Raw genomic sequence first — 21,517 nt, forward strand, 5'->3', positions numbered from 1 at the left:
CAACCAGGGCAGGCCTCTTTGAGTAGGTAACGTTTAACTGAGACCTGAATGATAGGAAAGAGCCAGCCTCTGGAAGGTCTAGGGATAGAGCATTCCAGATGAAGGTCTTGGACACCAGGGCTAGGTCTAATCTTGGGAAAGGTCCCATTTAAGCAAATGAAGATGTTGACCAGCAAAGAGAGAGACAGGAAGGAAAGCAGGAACTATGCTGGCTTCACTCACCAGCACAGTAAGCACTTTACACAGAGGTAAGTGTTCATGTTAAAAAGAAACAAACCAGGCTGGGCATGGTAGCTCACGCCTGTAATTCCAGCACTTTGAGAAGCTGAGGCAGGCAGATTGCTTGAGCCCAGGAGTTCAAGACCAGGCTGGGCAACATGGCAAAACCCTCTCTCTACAAAAAACATTAATACAAAAATTAGCCAGATGTGGTGGCGCATGCCTGTGGTCCCAGCTACTTGAGAGGCTGGGGTGTGAGAATCATCTGAGCCTGGGGAGATTGAGGGTTCACTACACTCTAGCCTGAGTGACAGAACAAGACTCTGTCTCAAAAAAAAAAAAAAAAAGAAACAAACCAGGATTGTGTTCTGCCACCAACACTAAGGAATCAGAATCCCAAGAAGGATGGCAGTGATGGCACGACCTGCAAGAAAGTCAAGGAAAAGGTCACTGGTTTTGGGGTTAGGTCACTGGTGAACCATTGAGATTGCCAACTCATTAGAGGGTGCTGAATTCAGAGACCACCAACTGCAAAGGGTTAAAAAGCAGGGAATGGGGAAATAGAAACAGCATTTTTGGACTCTGTAACAAATCTTTTCTTTGTCATTTGTGAACATGTCTTCAAATACTCCCCCACTAAGTACACCCACCTTTGGGAATCTTTCCTGGCTGTGCTCCTGAGTTTACTCACTTTCTCTTGCCCCTTCTGTGTTACCGACCTTTCCCTGTGCACTCGTCTTTTGCTTTCCCTTTGCTTCTGAATATTTGCCATTTTGCACTCCCATTCCCTTTTATCTCCACACCCCACAACTGCAAGCCAGTCCTGCCTGTCTTTGCTGGTGGGGACCTGGTTCTTGGATCTAGAAAGGGGCCATGACAGATTTGACAAAAGGGATGATATTTTGATGGGCCACCAAGGTTTTGTTTAAGACCTGTGAATATTTGAAAACAAAGAGAAGGAAGTCGATGGAGAGGGAGGCACTAATGACGAAGAGGCAGAGGGGAGCACAGGACATGAGGCAGAAGTGGAAGGGTTCATCTTCAATAATATGAGGTGAAATCCTTTTTCCTCTGAATTAAGACGAAGGAAATAATACATGAGGCTGGGTCCCAAGATTCTTAAGTTGAAAGAGACGTGAGTAGGAGAAGCTTGTGGTAAGTGGTCTGGATCTTTTTAGCAATACGGAAAGCCAGGTGGAATAAAAAAAAAAGAAGAAGAAGAAAGAAGAAAACCAGGTGGTTTGCTAAAAGTTAAGCTCAGAATTGGTGAAGGAATTTTGGAGTCACCACTCCAAAGATTTTTCTGGGGAATAACCAAGTGGTGAATGAAAGAACCACAAAGCACCAGCAAAGATCCAGTTGAAGTTGATGTGTATTTTTAGCAAAATCTGCCTTTGTCCAGGCTTGCTCTGCCAGGGCCTGAGCAGCTGGTGCTAATGTTAACTGCTGTTAATAAAGAGTTTGGATTTTAGCCACAGAAGATATTTTGAGACATTATCCTCGTAGCTGTCCTTAACAGTAAATCAAAGACTGATTGATTTGTTTTCCTCTCGTTTGACTTCAACCTGTCAGAGGCATGTAATTAGTAAGTGCTGCCTGTGGAATCCAGTATAAGGAATTTTAATCAAAACTTTTCATAGACTTATTAAACATTATAGCTATTATGAAAAGTGAAAGCTCTCAAACTTATCATAGTCTCTTTTGTTTGTAGTAGTTTCTATAGCACATTTAAGTTGTAAGGTGTACATCTACTCAGGTGCAGTTTTTGAAATATTTTTGATTTACTCACAATAATATCCTCAAGTAGAAATTTGCTGACTAAATGGAAACATATCATTTTAGGACCTCCTTTTTTTCTATATTAGGTTGAAAATGGTGTATTTGTAGCCAACCCTCTTCAGGAACGCACAATTCTAATGAGAAAAGAGGGCGAATCTGCAAAAAGCATTAATGAGATGCTTCTAAGTAGACTTTCTCGGTATAGAGCCTCCCCGTCAGCAACCCTTGCTGCCCTGACTGGTTCCACCATCTCCAACACACTAAAAGAGGATCAAGCAGGTATGTTACTCTGTGCTTCCCAGATCTGTTTCCTTATATAGCTCCGTTCAGCTACGTCTTATTGTGCACTTCCTCCATGCTGTGCAAAGCCCTTCCCTTTGCATAGTTGACCTTATTGGTCTTCCAGTCATTGTCCAGCTTTTTATTCCAAGCCAATACATGTTGTAGGCTATGAACATAAATTCATATGAACCTGTAGGAATGCAAAACAACCCCATGTTAAACTGTAAACATCTTATCATCGTCACCATTCGTATAAATTAGTTGATTTCATATTTCACATATGCTTTGTGAATGTGAAAACCTGATACTTAGCATCATCTTCCCTAAATACAGTCTTGACCAAGCAAGTAACAGAAAAGCCTTCTACAGTAGATATTTTGTTTTTTAGAATTTATCTTTTAGTTTTTGTAACTTAATGTTTTAAAATAGATAATACATGTACAGAATTTGAAAGTCAAAATAATGTAAAAAGGTATATGCGGAGAAGTCTTATTCTCACCACGTTGGTAAATTTTATATTCTGCCCCCACCCTACCCCACCACAGGTAACTATATTTATTAGTTTTCATTTATCCTTTCAGTGTTTATTTATGCAAGCATAATTAAAGATGAATTTATATGTTCATAATTTCTGCCTTTTCTTAATAAAATGTAGTATACTATATACACTATTCTGCACTTTTAAAGTAGGAGTTCTTAACCAGGATACACCTGTAAGGGAATGTGTTTAATAACATGTTATTAAACATACGCCCTCAAAGTTTTAGATATCATTTTATATGTATCTGTCATAATTTTCATCAGATTTTCAGAGTCATCTATGACCCCCCAAAACATTAAGAACCATTATTCCGTGGAGTTTACAGATTACATACCAAATATTTGGATTAATAACAAACTATGAACTATAGTAAAAGATAAAGCTAGAAAAAGATACCATATGTAGAAAACTGCATCTGAATTAATAGGCATTTGATGAATTCAGTGTAATTCTATGCTTTATTTTTATAGTTGGAAATGCTAGGAAGAGAAAATATTTATGGTTAATTTGTTATGAGACTACCAAATTAAATACTTATTAGTCCATATTAGAATTTAAGGACGGTATTTTATTTTCACAGGCTTCTATTGTATCAAAGATAAGTGGCAAAATTGTTAATAGTTTTTATGATTTGGGTAAGTGGATAATTCCAGCTGTAGAAGATACTTTCTAGAGGACAGTCTTTTATGTTTCTGTTTTTGTTGTTACCTAAATAAACATTTTCATGACAAGCTGAAGGCCTGATCTGGGTTTGTCCCTTAGGAGAAAATGAAATCTTACCCTAAACAATGGAAATACTAAAGGAATGCTTATTGAAAATATGTATAATATCAAAATAAGACCTCAGAAGGCAAGGATATATTTAGCTTTGGTAGCACATATATGGAATTTGGTAGAAACTGGTATCTGTATTCTAAACATGTGGTCTCATTGTACTTTTTTTTTTTTTTTTTAAGAGATGAGGTCTTGCTATGTTGCCCAGGCTGGTCTCAAACTCCTGGGCTCAAGCAATCTGTGGATTCTTTAACATGATGTTGCTACATTAAAAATTCACCAGTTATAAACCAAGAAACTTTTCAAAAATAAGCGAACATACAAGGTGTCTATACGTTTTTGGCCAGGCGCAGTGGCTTATGCCTGTAATCCCAGCATTTTGGGAGGCCGAGGCGGGTGGATCACCTGAGGTCAGGAGTTCAAAACCAGCCTGGCCAACATGGTGAAACCCCATCTCTACTAAAAATACAAAAATTAGCCGGTCTTGATGGCGGGCACCTGTAATCTCAGCTGCTTGGGAGGCTGAGGCAGAATTGCTGGAACCCAGGAAGCGGAGGTTGCAGTGAGATGAGGTGGCACCATTGTACTGCAGCCCAGGCCGACAATGGTGAGACTCGGTCTCAAAAAATAAAAAAATAGAAAAGTTTTTATTCCATTATAAACTAATACCTATTACCATGTTAATAAGGGTATGTCTATTAAAAACATCTTGGTGAAAATGTTATATTCACAAAGTTGCTAATTTTCCGATTATTGCTGTCTTGAGGTTTCTTACCAGTGGAAATTTATCTTCTTGAATTTATGTCCTTAATGAAGAATATACTTGGTGGGGGCTTGCAGCTTAAAAAAAATAAAACTTTTTAGAAGCACAAACATTCAAAACAAATATCAGATAGATTAGGTTTCACTTTACTCACTCTTCTAATCTAAACCATCTAAAAATGATTTTCATCTATCTAGGCTATAGATAATAAGTTATATTTTACAGCCTGACAGCTTTCTAAGTAAAGCACTCTGATTGATTTTCTGTTGACATAATCAATCCTTGCTAGGCTTGTATATAGAAAATCCGTAAATTCACTCCATGTTTTAGATATGCCAGTAAGGGAGATTAAAGTACATTTTACACCTCTTGATTAGAAACAATAATTATTTTCCTAATGACAGTTTATGTCATTGACCCTTTTAAACAAGAAAAATGTGTGTAAAGGGTTATAATAAATTACACAGCTATAAAACTGTTTTGTGATAGATATTGTGAAAGCTTTCATTAGGTTGAAATTTTTGGCCAATTTCATGTTGAAAGCTGTTTGTTATGAGTTTAATATCACAAACCTGTCAAGAATTTGTTCTATATAAAATGGAAAAAAAAACCAAGATCTTGATTGGAATATAGGTTGTTCATCCCAAATCTAAAGATCTAAAATGCTCCCAAATCTGAAACTTTTTGAGTGTCTACATGATGCTCAAAGGAAATACTCTCACTAATCAAAGATGTAATGAGTAAAAATAAATAAAAACAAAGGAAATGTTCATTGGAATATTTTGAATTTTGGATTTTTCAGTTAGGAATGCTCAACTCTTAAGTGTAATGCAAATATTTTAAATTCTGAAAAAATCTGAAATCCAAAACACTTCTGGTCCTAAGCATTTCAGATAAATGTACTCAACCTATATCAGTTTTCTAGGGGAAACGTAAACAAATAGTAGGATTCTTCTCTTATTTTGAGATTTAGTCCATGTGAGGATTTTTTTTTTTTAGAATAATTTGTGGAGGCATGATGGCATATTGAGGATTGGGAACACATTCAAGAAATGTTCAGACCATATAAATAGGAGGCTCAGGGTCAGGCTGTGGAGCCAGAAGATACTTATTTTTTTCCTTCTATTACTTCTTACTCTGTTTTCCTAATCTGGAAATCTGTTTTCCAAATCTTAGTTTGAGTTTGGGTCTCCCTCTTTATATCCTAATCTGTGTTGGTAATCAAATTAATTTTTGTGTCAAATATTTTGACTTAGCATTTTTATTCCTTTGTCCAGCAAATACTAGCTGTGGGCTGCCTCTAAAAATGCTGCGGAAGACACCCATATATACCTGTGGCACCTACTTGGTGATGCTGGTGCCTCCTCCAGGGGGATCAGGCAGCTCTGCCACCCGATCTCTTTTTGGTGGAACAAGTGGTTTGTCATCTTTAAAAAGTAAGTGAATTTTACCTGTGGCACTTTCCTTGATTTATCTCAAACTCTGAAATTTAAGGCTCTCCTATTAATTATTTAAAACTTACTTTATTAAATAGTTGTTTGCAATAGCTCTCTGATAACAAAAAATACCAATTATCAATATAGGCTAGGAAGATTTAACAATATAATTTTTTGTGGATGACATATTAGTATAGTGTTTGAAAACTATTGTCCTGTAAAATTAATAGAAATAATCAGTTCAACAAAGTTTTAGGAAATAAAATAATATTTTGTCACATTATTTACTGATGATATAGCAAGAGATCTACTCACTGTGATAGAATTTCTTTTTTTTTTTTAGATGGAATCTTGCTGTGTCGCCCAGGCTGAAGTGCAGTGGCATGATCTCAGCCCACTGCAACTTCTGCCTCCCGGGTTGAAGTGATTCTCCTGCCTCAGCCTCCCTAGTAACTGAGATTACAGGCATACGCCACCATGCCCAGCTAATTTTTTTATTTTTAGTAGAGATGGCGTTTCGCCATGTTGGCCAGGCTGGTCTCGAATTCCTGGCCTCAGGTGATCCACCCACCTTGACCTCCCAAAGTGCTGGGATTACAGTCATGAGCCACCACGCCCTGCTGATAGAATTGCAAAGCTGTTAAAATACGTATGTAAAACACCTCCATTTTAGGACACATATACAAAATACTAAGCATAAGACATAGAAAAGCAGATGTGGAAAAATGTATTAATATTTTAAAATATACATATATTTGTATAAGGAGGCACACTACAGTAATTAAAGCAGTGTAATTTTGGCTTCAGAGTGGACACATAATTAAATGGGATAAAGTATAGAATTAAAAAAATGTTCCTCAGGCTGGGGACGGTGGCTTTATTGAGATATAACTCACACACCATAAATTTTACCCCTTTAAAATATACAATTCAGTGGTTTTTAATATGTTCACAGAGTTGTGCAGTCGTTACCACTATCTACCCATCACCCCAAAAAGAAACCTCATACTCATCAATAGTTGCTCTCCTACTCCCTGACCCCTGGCATCTACCAATCTACTTTCTGTCTCTGGAGTTACCTATACTCTACTTTTCATGTAAATGGAATTATACAACATACGGCCTTTTATGACTGCTTTTTTGTTTGTTTATTTGCTTGATTTTTAACTTTTGATTTTACTTGATAGTAGCAAAATACCACTTATATTTTTTCTCATTCTGTGCATATTATGGTGGCTGAGCTGTGAATAAAATCAGGAGGAGCTATAAAAGTAGATGCAGACAGACATGTAAAAATCTTGTTTCTTCCTTTTAGTAACTATTATCTTGGGAAAATTAATCATTCAAAGCCTCAACTTTCCCATTTAAAAAAATGTGCAGATGATTATACCTACCACATAGGATAGTGTGAGGACACTTGACACATTATGGAGAGTTCTTTATAAATATAGAATCATTTTTCCCTCTATGTAAATATAGTTGAGGATTGTGTCAACTGGAGAGCTGTATGATGTGAGAAGAGATGGAGAGTGTTCTCTACTCATGCACAATTCCACCCTCGCTTGTAGATACTCCTTGCTGTAGTGGGCTTGGTCTCCAGGAAGAAAGTACGTGGAATGAGTTTTTCTCCTTAGTGCTTGCAAATGTGCATTTGTTACTGGACACCATTGATCCTAGATCTTTCTCAGTCTTTAGCCATGGAATCACTACGTGGTTACTAAGGCTCAGACAGGTGAAGTGATGTGGTCCAAGTCTCTTGACACCAGATCCAGCTCTTTTTCTTTGGTTCCAAGTTGTTCTATCCATCAGTTACACATTGCTGGGGAGGCCTTAGGAAACTTACAATCATAGCAGAAGGCAAAGGAGAAGCAGGCATCTTCACAGGTTGGCAGGATGGAGCGAGTCTGTGACTGTTTTTTAAACAACATAATGTTTTCGAGGTTCATTCATATTACAGCATGAATCAGTACTTCATTACTTTTTATGGTTGAATTATATTTCATTGTGTAGATAATATCCTATTTTGTTTATCCATTCATAAGTTGATGGACATTTGAGTTGTTTCTACTTTTTGGCTATTTTGAATAATGCTGTTGCGAACATTAGTGTATAAGTTTTGTGTGGACATTTTTCATACTATTGGGCACATACATAGGAGTGGAATTGCGGGGTCATATGGTAAGTATATGTTTACCCTCAGAGGGACTGCTCAACTGTTTCCCAAAGTGGCCATACCATTTTACGTTCTCATCTCCTAAGTATAATGGTTCTATTTTCTCTACATCCTCGCCAGCATTTGTTATTTTCCGTTTTTCTGATTATAGCCATCTTTGTGGATATGAAGTGGTACCTCATTGTGAATTTGTGCATTTCCTTAATGACTAATGATGCTTAGCATCTTTTCATGTGCTTATTGGCCATTTGTATATCTTCTTTGGAGGAATATCTATTCCTCCAAAGTCTTTTGTCCATTTAAAGATTGGGTTTTTTGGCTGGACGCAGTGGCTCACGCCTTTAATCCCAGCACTTTGGGAGGCCGTGGCGGGCGAATCATGAGGTCAAGAGATCGAGACCATTGTGGCCAACATTGTGAAACCCCATCTCTACTAAAATAACAAAAATTAGCTGGGCGTGGTGGCACGTGCCTGTAGTCCCAGCTACACAGGAGGCTGAGGCAGGAGAACTGCTTGAACCCAGGAGGCAGAGGTTGCAGTGAGCCTAGATCCGCGATCTAGCACCACTGCACTCCAGCCTGGCGACAGAGCAAGATTCTGTCTCTAAATAAATAAATAAATAAAGCAAAAGTAAAAATTGGGTTTTTATGTTATTGACCATCAGTCTTTTTTTTCCCCTCTTTTTTCCTACTATTACCGCATATTATGACCATTGGTCTTATTAAATTGTGTTTAGTCTCCTTGGCATGGCTTTTTTGCTCAATTGAAATTGACCCCATTGAATTAAAGTGGGTCTTGATGGTACCATTCTTTCATGAGGATATAGCTTACACAGTGATTCTACTTTAGCGCAACAAACCAGTAAATGCTTAAATTCCTTCTATGTCATGAGGTCAAGAGATCGAAACATCATGGCCAACATGGTGAAACCCCATCTCTTCTAAAATACAAAAGTTAGCTGGGCATGGTGGCGCATGCTTGTAGTCCCAGCTACACAGAGGTGTTCTTCTTTGGCTACTGTGGGGGCTGCTCAGAAAGTGGAAGAATTGGTGCTTGCCTTTAACAACTCAGAGTCTAGTTAGGAGAGATGACGTAGATGTGTGAGACAATGAGAAAATGATAGACAGTGCTGCATCCCTGCTGGGAAGGATCCACGTGGAGCAGATTTGTGAGCTACAGAATCTGAGAAAGAAAGGCTCATTGTGGAGTGGGGTAGAAAGGAGAGACTTCATGAGGTTTTGAGTTTAAGCCATAAAGAACGGGTATTATTCATATAAGTGGCCAAGTGAGGAGAAAGCATATGTATGTTAAATACCATGAAAAGAGATTTGGAGATCTATTTTCTACTGTCCCATTTTGTTTAATGGAACAGTAGAAAATAGAAAAAAGTATCATTTATGTTATAACTCAAGTTAAGCATGATGCAGATCTGGGCTACTAGGGTGATGAGAATATAAAAAAGAAGCAAACTTGAGGCACAGTGCTAAAGTTTTGTTTGAAAATGGAGAAGAAAATAAAATCAGTGATAGCAATTAATGTATATATATGCTGGTGTGGATCCTTGACATATTTTAACTCATTTACTCTTTACAATAACTGTATAAGGTAGGTACTTTTATTATTTCCACTCTAGAAATGAGGAAACTGAGATGTTCAATGTCTTTCCCAGGGCCACCCAAAAGTGTTAGAGCTGGAATTGAAACTCCGAAGCCCAGAGTCCATGCTCATTACCCCTGCACCATCCTGTGTTAAGGGAAAAAGTCAGGGTGTATTAGGAAAGATTGCAGCTGGGCTGTGTTTGAGTGTACACCAAGCTTTATTGAACACTGACTAACTGCAAAGTGTTTCTTGTAAACATTTTCATCTTGTGATTTAGTGATGGTAACCCCTCTTGCAGTTACCCTTTTGATAATGTGTATTGGAAAGAACCATCATGCAAAAGGTGCCATTTTAAAAACACTTTGAAAACTATGGTTCAGTGTTAAATTTAGGAAGATTTCTGGTGGTGACAGTTTTCTTTCTGTGGTTTATGCATGTATTCTCCATCCCTTTACCACCAATTACCACCAATATGCAACAACAAGAAAAGGGTGTGATTTTTATAAAAGTTTTGTTAAAAGCCTAAAATTTAAACTTTGAAAATAATCTTCAGGCTCAATAAACAGCTTAATGTTTGTTTCCAAAGTCCTAGCCTCCAGCTTGGTGTATAATATTTCGGATGGTCAGTTTACAAGTCGTGCAGATCTCATAGATGCTGCTGGAAGCTCACTGGGGCGTGGTGCTCTCGTACCAGGATTGGGTAAGAAATAAATGTGCACATTTCTTTGGAAAATTTAAAGTTTTAGCAAATTTCTCTTGAACTATCTTGCCAGTTCCCTGTAGCATTCTTGTTTCCTTGAAAAGAAAGATGTTTTTTGTTTTGTTTTGTTTTGTTTAGACAGGGTCTCTTCTGTCACCTAGGCTGGAGTGAAGTGGTGTGATCTTGGCTCACTGCAGCCTCCACCTCCTGGGCTCAAGCAGTCCTCCCATCTCAGCCTCCTGAGTAACAGGGACTATGGGAATACACCACCATGCCCAGCTAATTTTGTTTATTTTTTGTAGAGCCAAGGTCTCACTGTGTCACCCAGGCTGATCTCAAGCTCCTGGGCTCAAGCAATCCTCCTGCCTCGGCCTCCCAAAGTGCTGGGATTATAGGTGTTAGCCATTGTGCCCAGCCAGAAAGAATCTTTTTAATATTAAATTTTAATTTGGGGAATGAGTATAAGAAATTGCCATATGTAAAATTCCTCTGAGTAAACTGCAATTGTGGATACTGTTTATTAGGTTGTGCGATAATGCCTATAAGAAATTCTCAAGGTTTATGCCATGAAAAGTTTATTTCCTGTGAGGAATTGGTATACCTGTTATTGCTAGAAAATGAACATTAAGTAATATACTGGATTTTCTCTTTGCCCTGGGTGGTAGGAAGCTTATTTCTAAGTTTTAGGCTCAGTTATTAGGGCTTTTTACTGTGTATTAATATTAATTGGTTTATTATACCTGGGTTTTTAATGTAAGACACTTAAATCCTTTTTGAAGTAGGTCACAGATAAATCAGTTACTAAAAGCTCTCTATTTTGTGAGACTTACTCCTTTTTTTCTTTTTTTTTTTTTGAGACGGAGTCTTGCTCTGTCGCCCGGGCTGGACTGCAGTGGCCGGATCTCAGCTCACTGCAAGCTCCGCCTCCCGGGTTCACGCCATTCTCCTGCCTCAGCCTCCCGAGTAGCTGGGACTACAGGCGCCCCCCACCTCGCCCGGCTCGTTTTTTGTATTTTTTAGTAGAGACGGGGTTTCACCATGTTAGCCAGGATGGTCTTGATCTCCTGACCTCGTGATCCGCCCGTCTCAGCCTCCCAAAGTGCTGGGATTACAGGCTTGAGCCACCGCGCCCGGCCGAGACTTACTCCTCACACAGGAGTTAAGCAAAATTAAAAATTAAATGCTGGCTTCTTGCCGAGTCCCCACCTAGTAGCTTGCCAAGTAAATCTATGGGACTAGGGATGTGGGTTGTCAACGTTAGAGCGCATCCTTGCCCTTCCACTTTGTAGCAGTGCTTGTGAGAAATATGTATACAGGTAGCTGGTGGCATGATGACTGAATATAGTATGCTCTTTTTGCAGGAGCATGTTATGACACAGTGAATAACATGCTATGGACATGCTCTAATGACTATATCGATCAGTGGTGTAACCCTGGGAATCAAGCCTTCCATTATGTCTGCCAGAGACTTGGAGTCAGTCACATTATCACTGAGCCCAAAGGTGAGGTGCATTCAGGGTCTTGCAGGAAAATATTTCCTTCTGAAATATGAGAGAATACCACAGCATTTGTAGGTGAAAACATAGCCTAACCCCAGAATGTGTCCCCAGTTTTCCCTCTTTGAACTTTTGAAACCTAAAGTCCTTTGTTCTCTGTAACCATGAAAGATGAGTTATGATTAAGTGAATAAGTATGTAAATAAATAGAGCTTTTGAGGTAGTCCATAGACTTTTTTAAAGGAAAATTGTTACGTCCTTCCTGAAATTGTTGGAACTTTGTTGCAAAAATTATTTGTATTTGGCATGGGATTATATACTGTTGTTATGTTTTGCATTGATAATGACTTATTTATATCCAAACTTAGATGGAATTACCAGTGAAGGACCTTTGTATTTTTTAGTATTAATATGAACATTCTTAATATTAAGTTAATATTAACTTAAAATCTTGTGGCTTTAAAGTCAACTATGCTGATATGGAGGAATTAATCACTCAGCAAGTCCCCTACCCATAAAGCAACACTAAAACAGGTAATTATCAAAAACAACTATTTCCAGGCTCTGGAAATTGCCAAGGCATACACCAAATTGAGAGTTGTTATTCATTTTAAAAAGCCCTGAACTTTGGGTTCTAGAACTGCTCCCATCCTCCACCTCAGTCTGCTGTGGGAGAATTACTGTGCTGACCACCTCAAGCTTGGTCAGCATAATAATTCTCTCGGAGTGGGGAAGATTGTGAAAAGCAGCAGCTTTGCTGCCAGAGGGGGCTGACTTGATAGGGAGCAGAGCGTGGAAAAACCTCATGTCCAATAGCATTGTCAGTAACAGTAGTCATCTTGGTGGCAAACAAACAGAGACTTGTGGCTCAGCAGGCCTTAGATCTTGACCCCAGTTAGGGCAAGCAGTGGCCCAGCCGACTAGCTAGAAGTTTACTAGTGAGATCTGGATAGTGAGAAAGCTGTGGGGGACCACACACCTACACAGAAGAGGCCTAAGACAGCCTAAGCTACTCGCACAATTCTGGCTAAACATGAGTCTGCATACACATGCAAAGATGTGAGAGGGCCCAACAGGAAGCAAAAACCAGAGCAGAGTTTAAAACCATGTGAACTTTGCTGCACTTCCCCCAAAACACACAGATCCATCCAGGGTGAAAGTGTTACTGGCTCAAGGTGTTTGAGTACAATCATTGGTTGACAACCACTAAGGAATACAGATAGGGGTGACCCCTAGGAAGCCAGGCTGAAAAAGAAAAACAAGAATAATTAAAAATAAATGGAGCTGGGCGTGGTGGCTCACGCTTGTAATCCCAGCACTTTGGGAGGCCGAGGTGGGCAGATCACCTGAGGTCAGGAGTTCGAGATCAGCCTGGCCAACATGGTGAAACCCCATCTCTACTAAAAATACACAAAAATTAGCTGAGCGTGATGGCAGGCACCTGTAGTCTCAGCTACTTGGGAGGCTGGGGCAGGAGAATCACTTGAACTGGGAGGCTGAGGTTGCAGTGAGCCGAGATCACGCCATTGCACACCAGCTAGGGCAACAAGAGTGAAACTCCATCTCAAAAAAATAAAATAAGATATAGATAGATAGATAGATAGATAGATAGATAAATAAATGAAAGAAAGAAACAAGGATTTGAGAAAATAAACTGAGCAGAGAAATCAGTAACCACGCAATACAGGAGAAACGCAGATGTTGGACTAATGACTTTAAAGTCAGATGAAGACTTAAAGCAGCAATTATAAATACATTTAAAGAACTAAAGGAATCCAAGTTTAAAAAAATTAAAGGTAAATATGATGACTATGATCAAGCAAATTGAGAATTTCGGTAAAGAGATTATTTAAACAACAACAACAACAACAACGACAAAATGGAAATTCCGGGTTTGAAAAGAAAAATTCAGTAGAGTGGCTCAACAGCAGATCTGAGCTGCTGGGAGAAGAAAGCAGCAAACCTGGGCCATAGATTGGTAGAGTTGTTCTGTCTGAAGAGCAGAACAGGACACTTGGGGAGTACTGGTCAGAGGTTTGTAGAATAGAATATCCTTCCCTGTGGACATCTGATGCTTTCTCATGGTTAAACTGAAGTTATGGATTGGGGGAAGAATACCACAGAAGCGATATCCCCTTCACATTACATCTGTTCCAAGGTACATGGTATTGACATGACTTATTACTAGTGATAATAAAAACTGATCACTTGGTTTAAGTGATATCTGCCAGATTTCTCCACTATAAAGTTACCATTTCTCCCTTTCCATACTCTGTTAGTCTCAACCACACTGAAGGGAGGGGTAATTAAGCTCCACCTCCTAGAAGTGTATCAGAGAACTTGTAGACTTGGTCCTTCAGAGGACCAAAGCCAGTTCGTATAGACGAATGTTTATCAGCACAGTAATTATTATCTCTAGGGTCAGTTTTTTTTCTCAGCTTTCATTCTCGAATTTGGTATTTGTGTAAATTTACTAAAACTTGGTGAGTTGTGCATTTAGAGTGGGCGAGTTTTATGGAATATAAATTATATCTTGATAAAGCTATTTTTTTGAAAAAAAAAAGTAGAAAAGAAAGTCCACTTTGTATTACTGACTCCCAAGCCTCTTGCCTGAACTCCAGACTATGGATTCACTTCCACTTGGTTATCTAATGGGCATTTTCAGCTTAACATGTCAAAACATGAGGAACTATTTATAGACAGGGGTTCTAATATGGAGCAGCCATAGGATATGGAGAGGTTTTACTAGAGTGGTTACCAGCAGGGGCTGTGGACTGAGGTGGCCTGAATCCAAATCCTAGTTCTACCACTTCTTAGCTGTGTGACCTAGGGCAAGTTCCTTAACTTCTCTGACTCTTGGTTTATTGCTCTATAAAACAGGGCTAAAATAGTCTTAAGTTGAGAACCATGTAAAGCATTCAGCCCATTCTTCAGCGTATAAAAAGGGCTCAGTAAGTGGTAGCTACTTCCGTTCCAAACAAAAGAACTCCCGAAGTGTTTTCACCCCAGCACCTGTGGCAGGGAGAAGGGTTCTCTGGCAGCAGTGAAAGAGATTATAGCCAAAATACCCTTTTCTAGTGTGCACACACCTTTTGTATGTCAGAGGTCTATTCTTTGGGGACCACCCATAGAGATGTCTTTCCTCACTCAGTTTCCTTTTCATCTTCTAGAAGAGGCTATAACCACGAATGAGGTTATAAACCAATTATTGCACCACGTTGGTGCGATGTGCATACACCAACTTAATCTTCTTGCCACCAACCCCAATCTTCCAATCACAAGTGTCTTGGGCAAGCAGCATCCAATTGAAGCACACCATCTTAGCAGTATTTGTGACATTATGGAGAAGGCTATGGTTAATGGAGATACCTGTATTATACGCTGCATTCTCGTTGTCTTTCAGGTAAATACATTGTTTTGAGATAAATAAGATGATAGAGAAAAGGAAACGCAAACCTTGGCTTCAGCCAGTTCATTTTTACCAGAAAAATTTAATGACTTTCCTGTTCTGTATCCTACCACCTTCTAATCCTGTAGTTAGAATTATCATATTCATTGCACTGTGATTAATGGAGTATTGCTATACATAGCTTATTACAATTAATATATGTAAAATATTTCCTATAATTATACCATTACACAATAGAAGAGATTGTGGTTAAAAAAAATCCACCTGGTTATTTGTTCATAGGGTATCTACCGTGTACTTTCTTTGTAAGGATAATTTTATCCCCAGTAGAATTAGCATTTTTAGATAGACTCCTTATGTTTCTGTAGGTGGTATTTAAATTTTTCTTCAGCCCACAAACTGAAAGGAATCGAGACATCATTCGACGGTCGGGATTGCTTCTTTGGCAGTTGTTGATGGCACCAAAAGATCAAATTTGCCCTGAAATTCAGAAGGAAGTCTGCCTTGCCATCAGGTAAACAGCTAATGATTTTCATAATGCTCTCTGCAAAATGGTTCTTCTGCAAGGCATTGTAATCTTGCCTGAAAGCTGGTAGTATAAATGCCTCTTACCCCATCCCACAGTCAGGACCTCATGGATTGGGGATACTTTCACTGGAGAGGGATTTGTAGCCCCACCTTTAAAGCCAACTGTGTACCTGCATTTCCTTATCTCACTGTTTGGATCTTAAAAAAAAAAAAAAAACCCTTTAAGTGGATATTTTGATTATTTGCAGGCTGATGTTCTCATTTTGCAGAGTGTGGCAGGGTGGTTAAGAAGCAGGCTTTGGCAACAGGTAGATCTGGGTTCTAGACTTTGCCACTCACTAGTGTGACCTTGGTTTAAGGTTCGCATTTCCTTAGCTGTAAGATGAGCATAAAAATAGCACCTATTTTATGGGTTTGTGAGGTTTTCCTAAGGTAAGGCCTGATGCAAAGTAAGTGCTCAAAAATGCAAGTCTTTATCAACCTGTTTAAAGCTTTTGAGACAAGAGAGCAGAATTTATAGGCCATTTTCTATTTCTTTTCAGTCTTTTTTTTTTTTTTGAGACGGAGTCTTGCTCTGTGCCCCAGGCTGGAGTGCAGTGGCGCAATCTCGGCTCACTGCAAGCTCCGCCTCCCAGATTCACGCCATTGTCCTGCCTCAGCCTCCTGAGTAGCTGGACTACAGGCGCCCGCCACCGCGCCCGGCAATTTTTTGTATTTTTAGTAGAGACGGGGTTTCACCGTGTTAGCCAGGATAGTGTCGATCTCCTGACCTCGTGATCCGCCCGTCTCGGCCTCCCAAAGTGCTGGGATTACAGGCGTGAGCCACCGTGCCCGGCCTTTTTGTGTTTTTTTTAGTTCAGTGAGCTTTTTTCTTTTTGCTTTTTTGAGACAGAGTTTTACTCTTGTTGCCCAGGCTCGAGTGCAGTGGTGCGATTTCAGCTCACCGCAACCTCCGCCTCCCGGGTTCGAGTGATTCTCCTGCCTCAGCCTCTCAAGTAGTTGGGATTACCGTCATGTGCCATCACGCCTGGCTAATTTTTGTATTTTTAGTAGAGATGGGGTTTCACCATGTTGGCCAGGCTGGTCTCAAACTCCTGACCTCAGATGATCCACCCACCTTGGCCTCCCAAAGTGCTGGGATTACAGGTGTGAGCCACCATGCCTGGCCTCAGCGAGCTTTTATACAGGAATACAGCCTTAAAGTGACTATAACTATAATTTAGTTTCCAAGAGAGAGCTGAATGGTTGGTCTGAAAGATCTGTATGACAGGGGTGAGCATAGATGACAGGAAGTTGTTTTCCTTCCACAGTGCATTATGCTTCAATCTCTTTCTGTGGAGCATTAAGGCAGTGATTGAAATCTGGTGCTCTGAGGAAACTTTTGGAGGGGATGGGTATATTCACTATCTTGATTATGGTGATGGTTTCTTTGGTGTATATATATGTCAGACTTATCAGATTATACACTGTAAATATGTGCACTTGATTAAATGTTAAACCTCAATTAAAAAAGAAAAGAGGCTGAATGTGGTAGCTCATACCTATAATCCCAGCACTTTGAGGGGCCATGGCAGGAGGATCGCTGAGGCCAGGTTTGAGACCAGTCTGGGCAACATAGTAAGACCTTGTCTCTACAAAAAAATAAAAATAAAAACAAAATTAGCCCAATGCCCTGGCAAGCACCTGTAGTCCCAGCTATTTGGGAGACTGAGGTGGGAGGATCACTTGAGCCTGGGAGGTCAAGGCTGCAATGTGCCGAGATCACACCACTGCACTCCATGCACTCCAGCCTGCGCGACAGTGAGATCCTATCTAAAACACACACACACGCACGCACACACACAAATAAATTAATGAAAAGAAAAAAGATTCTGATGCCATTTGCAATGTTGTTCTTCCCTTCTCTTTGAAAAAGCTGAGAATTAGAAATTTACTTTCTTAATTTTTTTGGGGGGAGGCACAATTTGATATATGTAGGCTTGACTACATTGACTTTTCATAGCTTACCAGTTCTCTTTAACCAGTTCTGCATCTAACCCCAAGTAACTTATTTTGGTAATTCACAGGAAGAGGAGGAGAGGGATGACATTTATCAGGGAAGTGATTGGACTGTATCGTGACAGTGAATTTAGGTTCAAATGCCTTTTTAGGCCAGGTGCAGTAGCTCACACCTGCAATCCCAGCACTTTGGGAGGACAAGGCAGGTGGATCGCTTGAGCTCAGGAGTTTAACCTGGGCAACATATTGAGACCCTGTCTCAAATTTTTTTTAATGCCTTTTTAGTGATAAAAGTTTTTTCGGCCGGGCACGGTGGCTCAAGCCTGTAATCCCAGCACTTTGGGAGGCCGAGACGGGTGGATCACGAGGTCAGGAGATCGAGACCATCCTGGCTAACACGGTGAAACCCCGTCTCTACTAAAAAAAAAAAATAACAAAAATCTAGCCGGGCACGGTGGCGGGCACCTGTAGTCCCAGCTACTCGGGAGGCTGAGGCCGGAGAATGGTGTAAACCCGGGAGGCGGAGCTTGCAGTGAGCTGAGATGCGGCCACTGCACTCCAGCCTGGGCAACAGAGCAAGACTCCGTCTCAAAAAAAAAAAAAAGTTTTTTCACAGTTTTATATAATCAAATTGCCATCTTTAATAAAAATAAGAATTTAAATATTTAGAGTTTTGATTTTCTAGAACATTTGCTTAAATGTTTTTGACTTTTTTGTCATTTCAGCTCTGGTTTAAATATCTTGTACCCAGGTGAAACTGAAATCAATAACTTACTTAAACTGGTCTTAACAGAAGGTAAGAATTATCCTTTAATTATCTTTGAACAGCCGTCCTTTTTTTGTCCCCAAGGAAACAACTGCATATTAAGATAATTGATACTTCTTCATATATGTTAGTCAGCATATTTTAAAAATGTATTGCAGGCCAGGCACAGTGGTTCACACCTGTAATCCCAGCACTTTGGTAGGCTAAAGCGGGAGGATCACTTGACCCAGGAGCTCAAGACCAGCCTGGCCAGCATAGCAAGACCCTGACACTACAAAAAATAAAAACAATTAGCTGGCTATGGTGGCCCATACCTTGTTGTCCCAGCTACTCAGGAGTCTGAGGCAGGAGGATTGCTTCCGCCCAGGAGGTTGAGGCTGCAGTGAGCTATGATGACACAACTACACTTTAGCCTAGGCAACAGAGCCAGACCCTGTCTCAAAAAGACAGAAAGAAAGAAAGAATGTATCTGCATATATGCTTACACTTCAACCAGATTGAAAGCAAAAACCGTGTTTTATATATCTTCAAGCTTTATAAACTGTCTCCACTGCTTAGCATAATGTATGTGACTGTAGATGTTTAACAAATAAAACGATCACTTATTGGTGATTTCTAAGCCACTTGTCTTCACACATTGGAGCCTAACATTTTAAGTTACACTAAACAACACAACAAAAGGTACTGTGTTAAAGACAGTTGGCATTTAAAAGCAACATTAAGGAATGAAAAATCACACTTCATAATATATCAAGAAGGTAGTTACACTTTAATCAGGATGCTGGTTAAAAAGTCGGATTCGTTGTAATGTCATTTTTGCTGCTTTTATTTGTATAAGTCCGTATGTCTGGTGCCCCTAGCTTGCCGACAATCTATTTGTTTAAAAACTTTTTAAAATAGCATCAGTTTTCGAGGAGTCATTACCAGGGTAGTTGATGGAGCTTTGTTCTGTGTTAGGAGAGAGAAACAGTGGACTCTCCCAGCTACGGGATGTGATCCTAACCAACCTGGCCGAACAGCTCCAAAACAACCGATTTGGCAGTGATGAAGATGATCATTACAGGTGACACAAGTTATATTATTCACTCCTAGCCTTTGTGTTCTCAGTTGTTAGTTTACATTTCAATGTGTTTGATCAACTTTAGTCTCCTGTTATAATTAATATGACCATTAGCATGTTAAACCTAAAGCATGGACCAGATGAAAGATAATAGATTCTGTAGTTCCCCTCAGAAATGATAATTGCACATTTCAATTTAATTAGTAAAGTAAGTTGGGCTTGGGGAAAGGGTCTTTAGCAAAAATAACAGATGGAATTTATTTAGGAGATCTTGGTTCAGAGTACTGTCCAAATTGCTGGTTTATGAGAAAGGCTGAGTATGTGTGTTAGAGCTGGTGAAGGGGACGAAGGTGTTGTTTTTCTGTTATTTATAAAATACTTTGACTTTGTAGTTGGGTGCCATTTGATTTCTATAAGTTTGATTTAAATAGTGTACCTAGTTATTAGCATTATTAAGGTGATTTGCTTACAGAATCAATTATGTATCTTCTATTTGTCATCTTATACTAATTATATAAAATTTATCCTTTTATGAATAAACCATCAATAAACATTTTTCCTGCACTTTAAAGACTAAATGATGAACTTTTACACTACATTCTGAAGATTGTTGTACGAGAATCCTGTATCTTAATCACCAAGTGCCAAACTGTCTCTAAAGATGATTTTCAAAAGCTCCTTTCAACTGTGCCTGTAAGTAAAAATGTGTTTAATGAAAGCAAAATTATATCAAGCATCCCTGTTTTCATTTTATTGTATTGACAGGTGTGTATATACGTACAGACTTAAAATAATTTATGAAAGGCCGGGCGCAGTGGCTCACGCCTGTAATCCCAGCACTTTGGGAGGCCAAGGTGGGTGGATCACCTGAGGTCAGGAGTTCAAGACCAGTCTGACCAACATGGTGAAACCCCATCTCTACTAATAATACAAAAATTAGCAGGGTGTGATGGCGCACATCGGTAATCCCAGCTACTTAAGAGGCTGAGGCAGGACAATCACGTGAACCCAGGAGGTGGAGGTTGCAGTGAGCTAAGATCGCGCCACCACACTCCAGCCTGGGTGACAGAGCAAGACTCCGTCTCAAATAATAATAATAATAATAATAATTTATGAAAGTCAGTGGACGACTCTTTACCTTAGAAATGTAGAACTAGACAAATGCACTTGAAAAACTTTCCAAAGACTATTCCCCCTGCTTAAATTGCTTGATGCAATAAATTGATCAGATTTGGGGGTTTTTGTTTTATCTAGTGAGAGTGTTTTTCCCTTATTAATTTTTAATTTTACATTGTTTTCTAAACTATGAGTGTTTTATAGAGACCAGTAGGAATCAAAAGATTCTTTTAAGGGTTTGGGTATTCTTCTGTAATGGAGATGTGTGTGAGAGGGAGGGGGAAGAATAATTATTAAGAGGCAAAAATTCAAGTAAGTATTCTAATTAGTGAGGGTTGTGTACCAAAAGGCAGAAAGTTATAGTAAATGTGTCAGAGTATGTATGGAAAGTCATGTGGAAATAAGTCATCTGAAAAACTAACTTGGTCTGTTTTGTGTACTTTCTCTTTTTGTTTTCTTTGTCAAAATCTTTTAAAAACGTGAGGATTACATGATCCCTCTTTCAGTAGGGTTTAGATCATTTAAATGCCCTTATTTGTATTAAAGGCTGCATCCTCCTGCCTGCGCTATCTGATGGCAGTTCAGAATCACCTTCTCAGTAACACTATTTTGATTAAACCTGATGAGAATGATGACAGTGACAGCTCCTTGCAGGGAGAGACATTGAAGGTACAGGTAAACACCAAGCTTTATTTTAACGATGCGTTCTACCCAGTGTGAAAAGCAGCTTAATTGGCTAAATTTCTGTGTATTATGATGTCAGAATTCACCTTGTGGCTTATATTCTTGTGAGAAGTAACATTAGGCCACTCATTCCATAGACTTTTTATGTCATTGCTCAGTAGTCACCTACTTGTGACACTCATAATGTGTCATC

The 21,517-nt window shown here is 39.4% G+C and overlaps 1 protein-coding gene across 9 annotated transcripts in view; it reads left to right on the forward strand.

Moving 5' to 3' along the window:
• Positions 1-21,517, forward strand: part of HECTD4 (HECT domain E3 ubiquitin protein ligase 4) — a 230,032-nt gene that overhangs the window by 99,180 nt on the left and 109,335 nt on the right. For 6 of the 9 annotated variants that reach the window (XM_033220529.1, XM_033220530.1, XM_033220532.1 and 3 more), the window contains exons 8-17: positions 2,085-2,277; positions 5,636-5,794; positions 10,154-10,267; positions 11,629-11,769; positions 14,934-15,166; positions 15,541-15,686; positions 18,424-18,494; positions 19,422-19,527; positions 20,097-20,217; positions 21,187-21,315. In XM_033220529.1, the coding sequence (XP_033076420.1) occupies positions 2,085-2,277; positions 5,636-5,794; positions 10,154-10,267; positions 11,629-11,769; positions 14,934-15,166; positions 15,541-15,686; positions 18,424-18,494; positions 19,422-19,527; positions 20,097-20,217; positions 21,187-21,315 (1,413 nt within the window). The remainder of the gene's footprint in view (positions 1-2,084; positions 2,278-5,635; positions 5,795-10,153; positions 10,268-11,628; positions 11,770-14,933; positions 15,167-15,540; positions 15,687-18,423; positions 18,495-19,421; positions 19,528-20,096; positions 20,218-21,186; positions 21,316-21,517) is intronic. The other 3 variants (XM_033220531.1, XM_033220534.1, XM_033220535.1) reach the window with 1 other exon arrangement.

This window comes from Trachypithecus francoisi, unplaced genomic scaffold (assembly GCF_009764315.1).
Source record: "Trachypithecus francoisi isolate TF-2019V2 unplaced genomic scaffold, Tfra_2.0 Lachesis_group11, whole genome shotgun sequence".
NCBI classification, from domain to species: Eukaryota; Metazoa; Chordata; class Mammalia; order Primates; family Cercopithecidae; genus Trachypithecus; species Trachypithecus francoisi.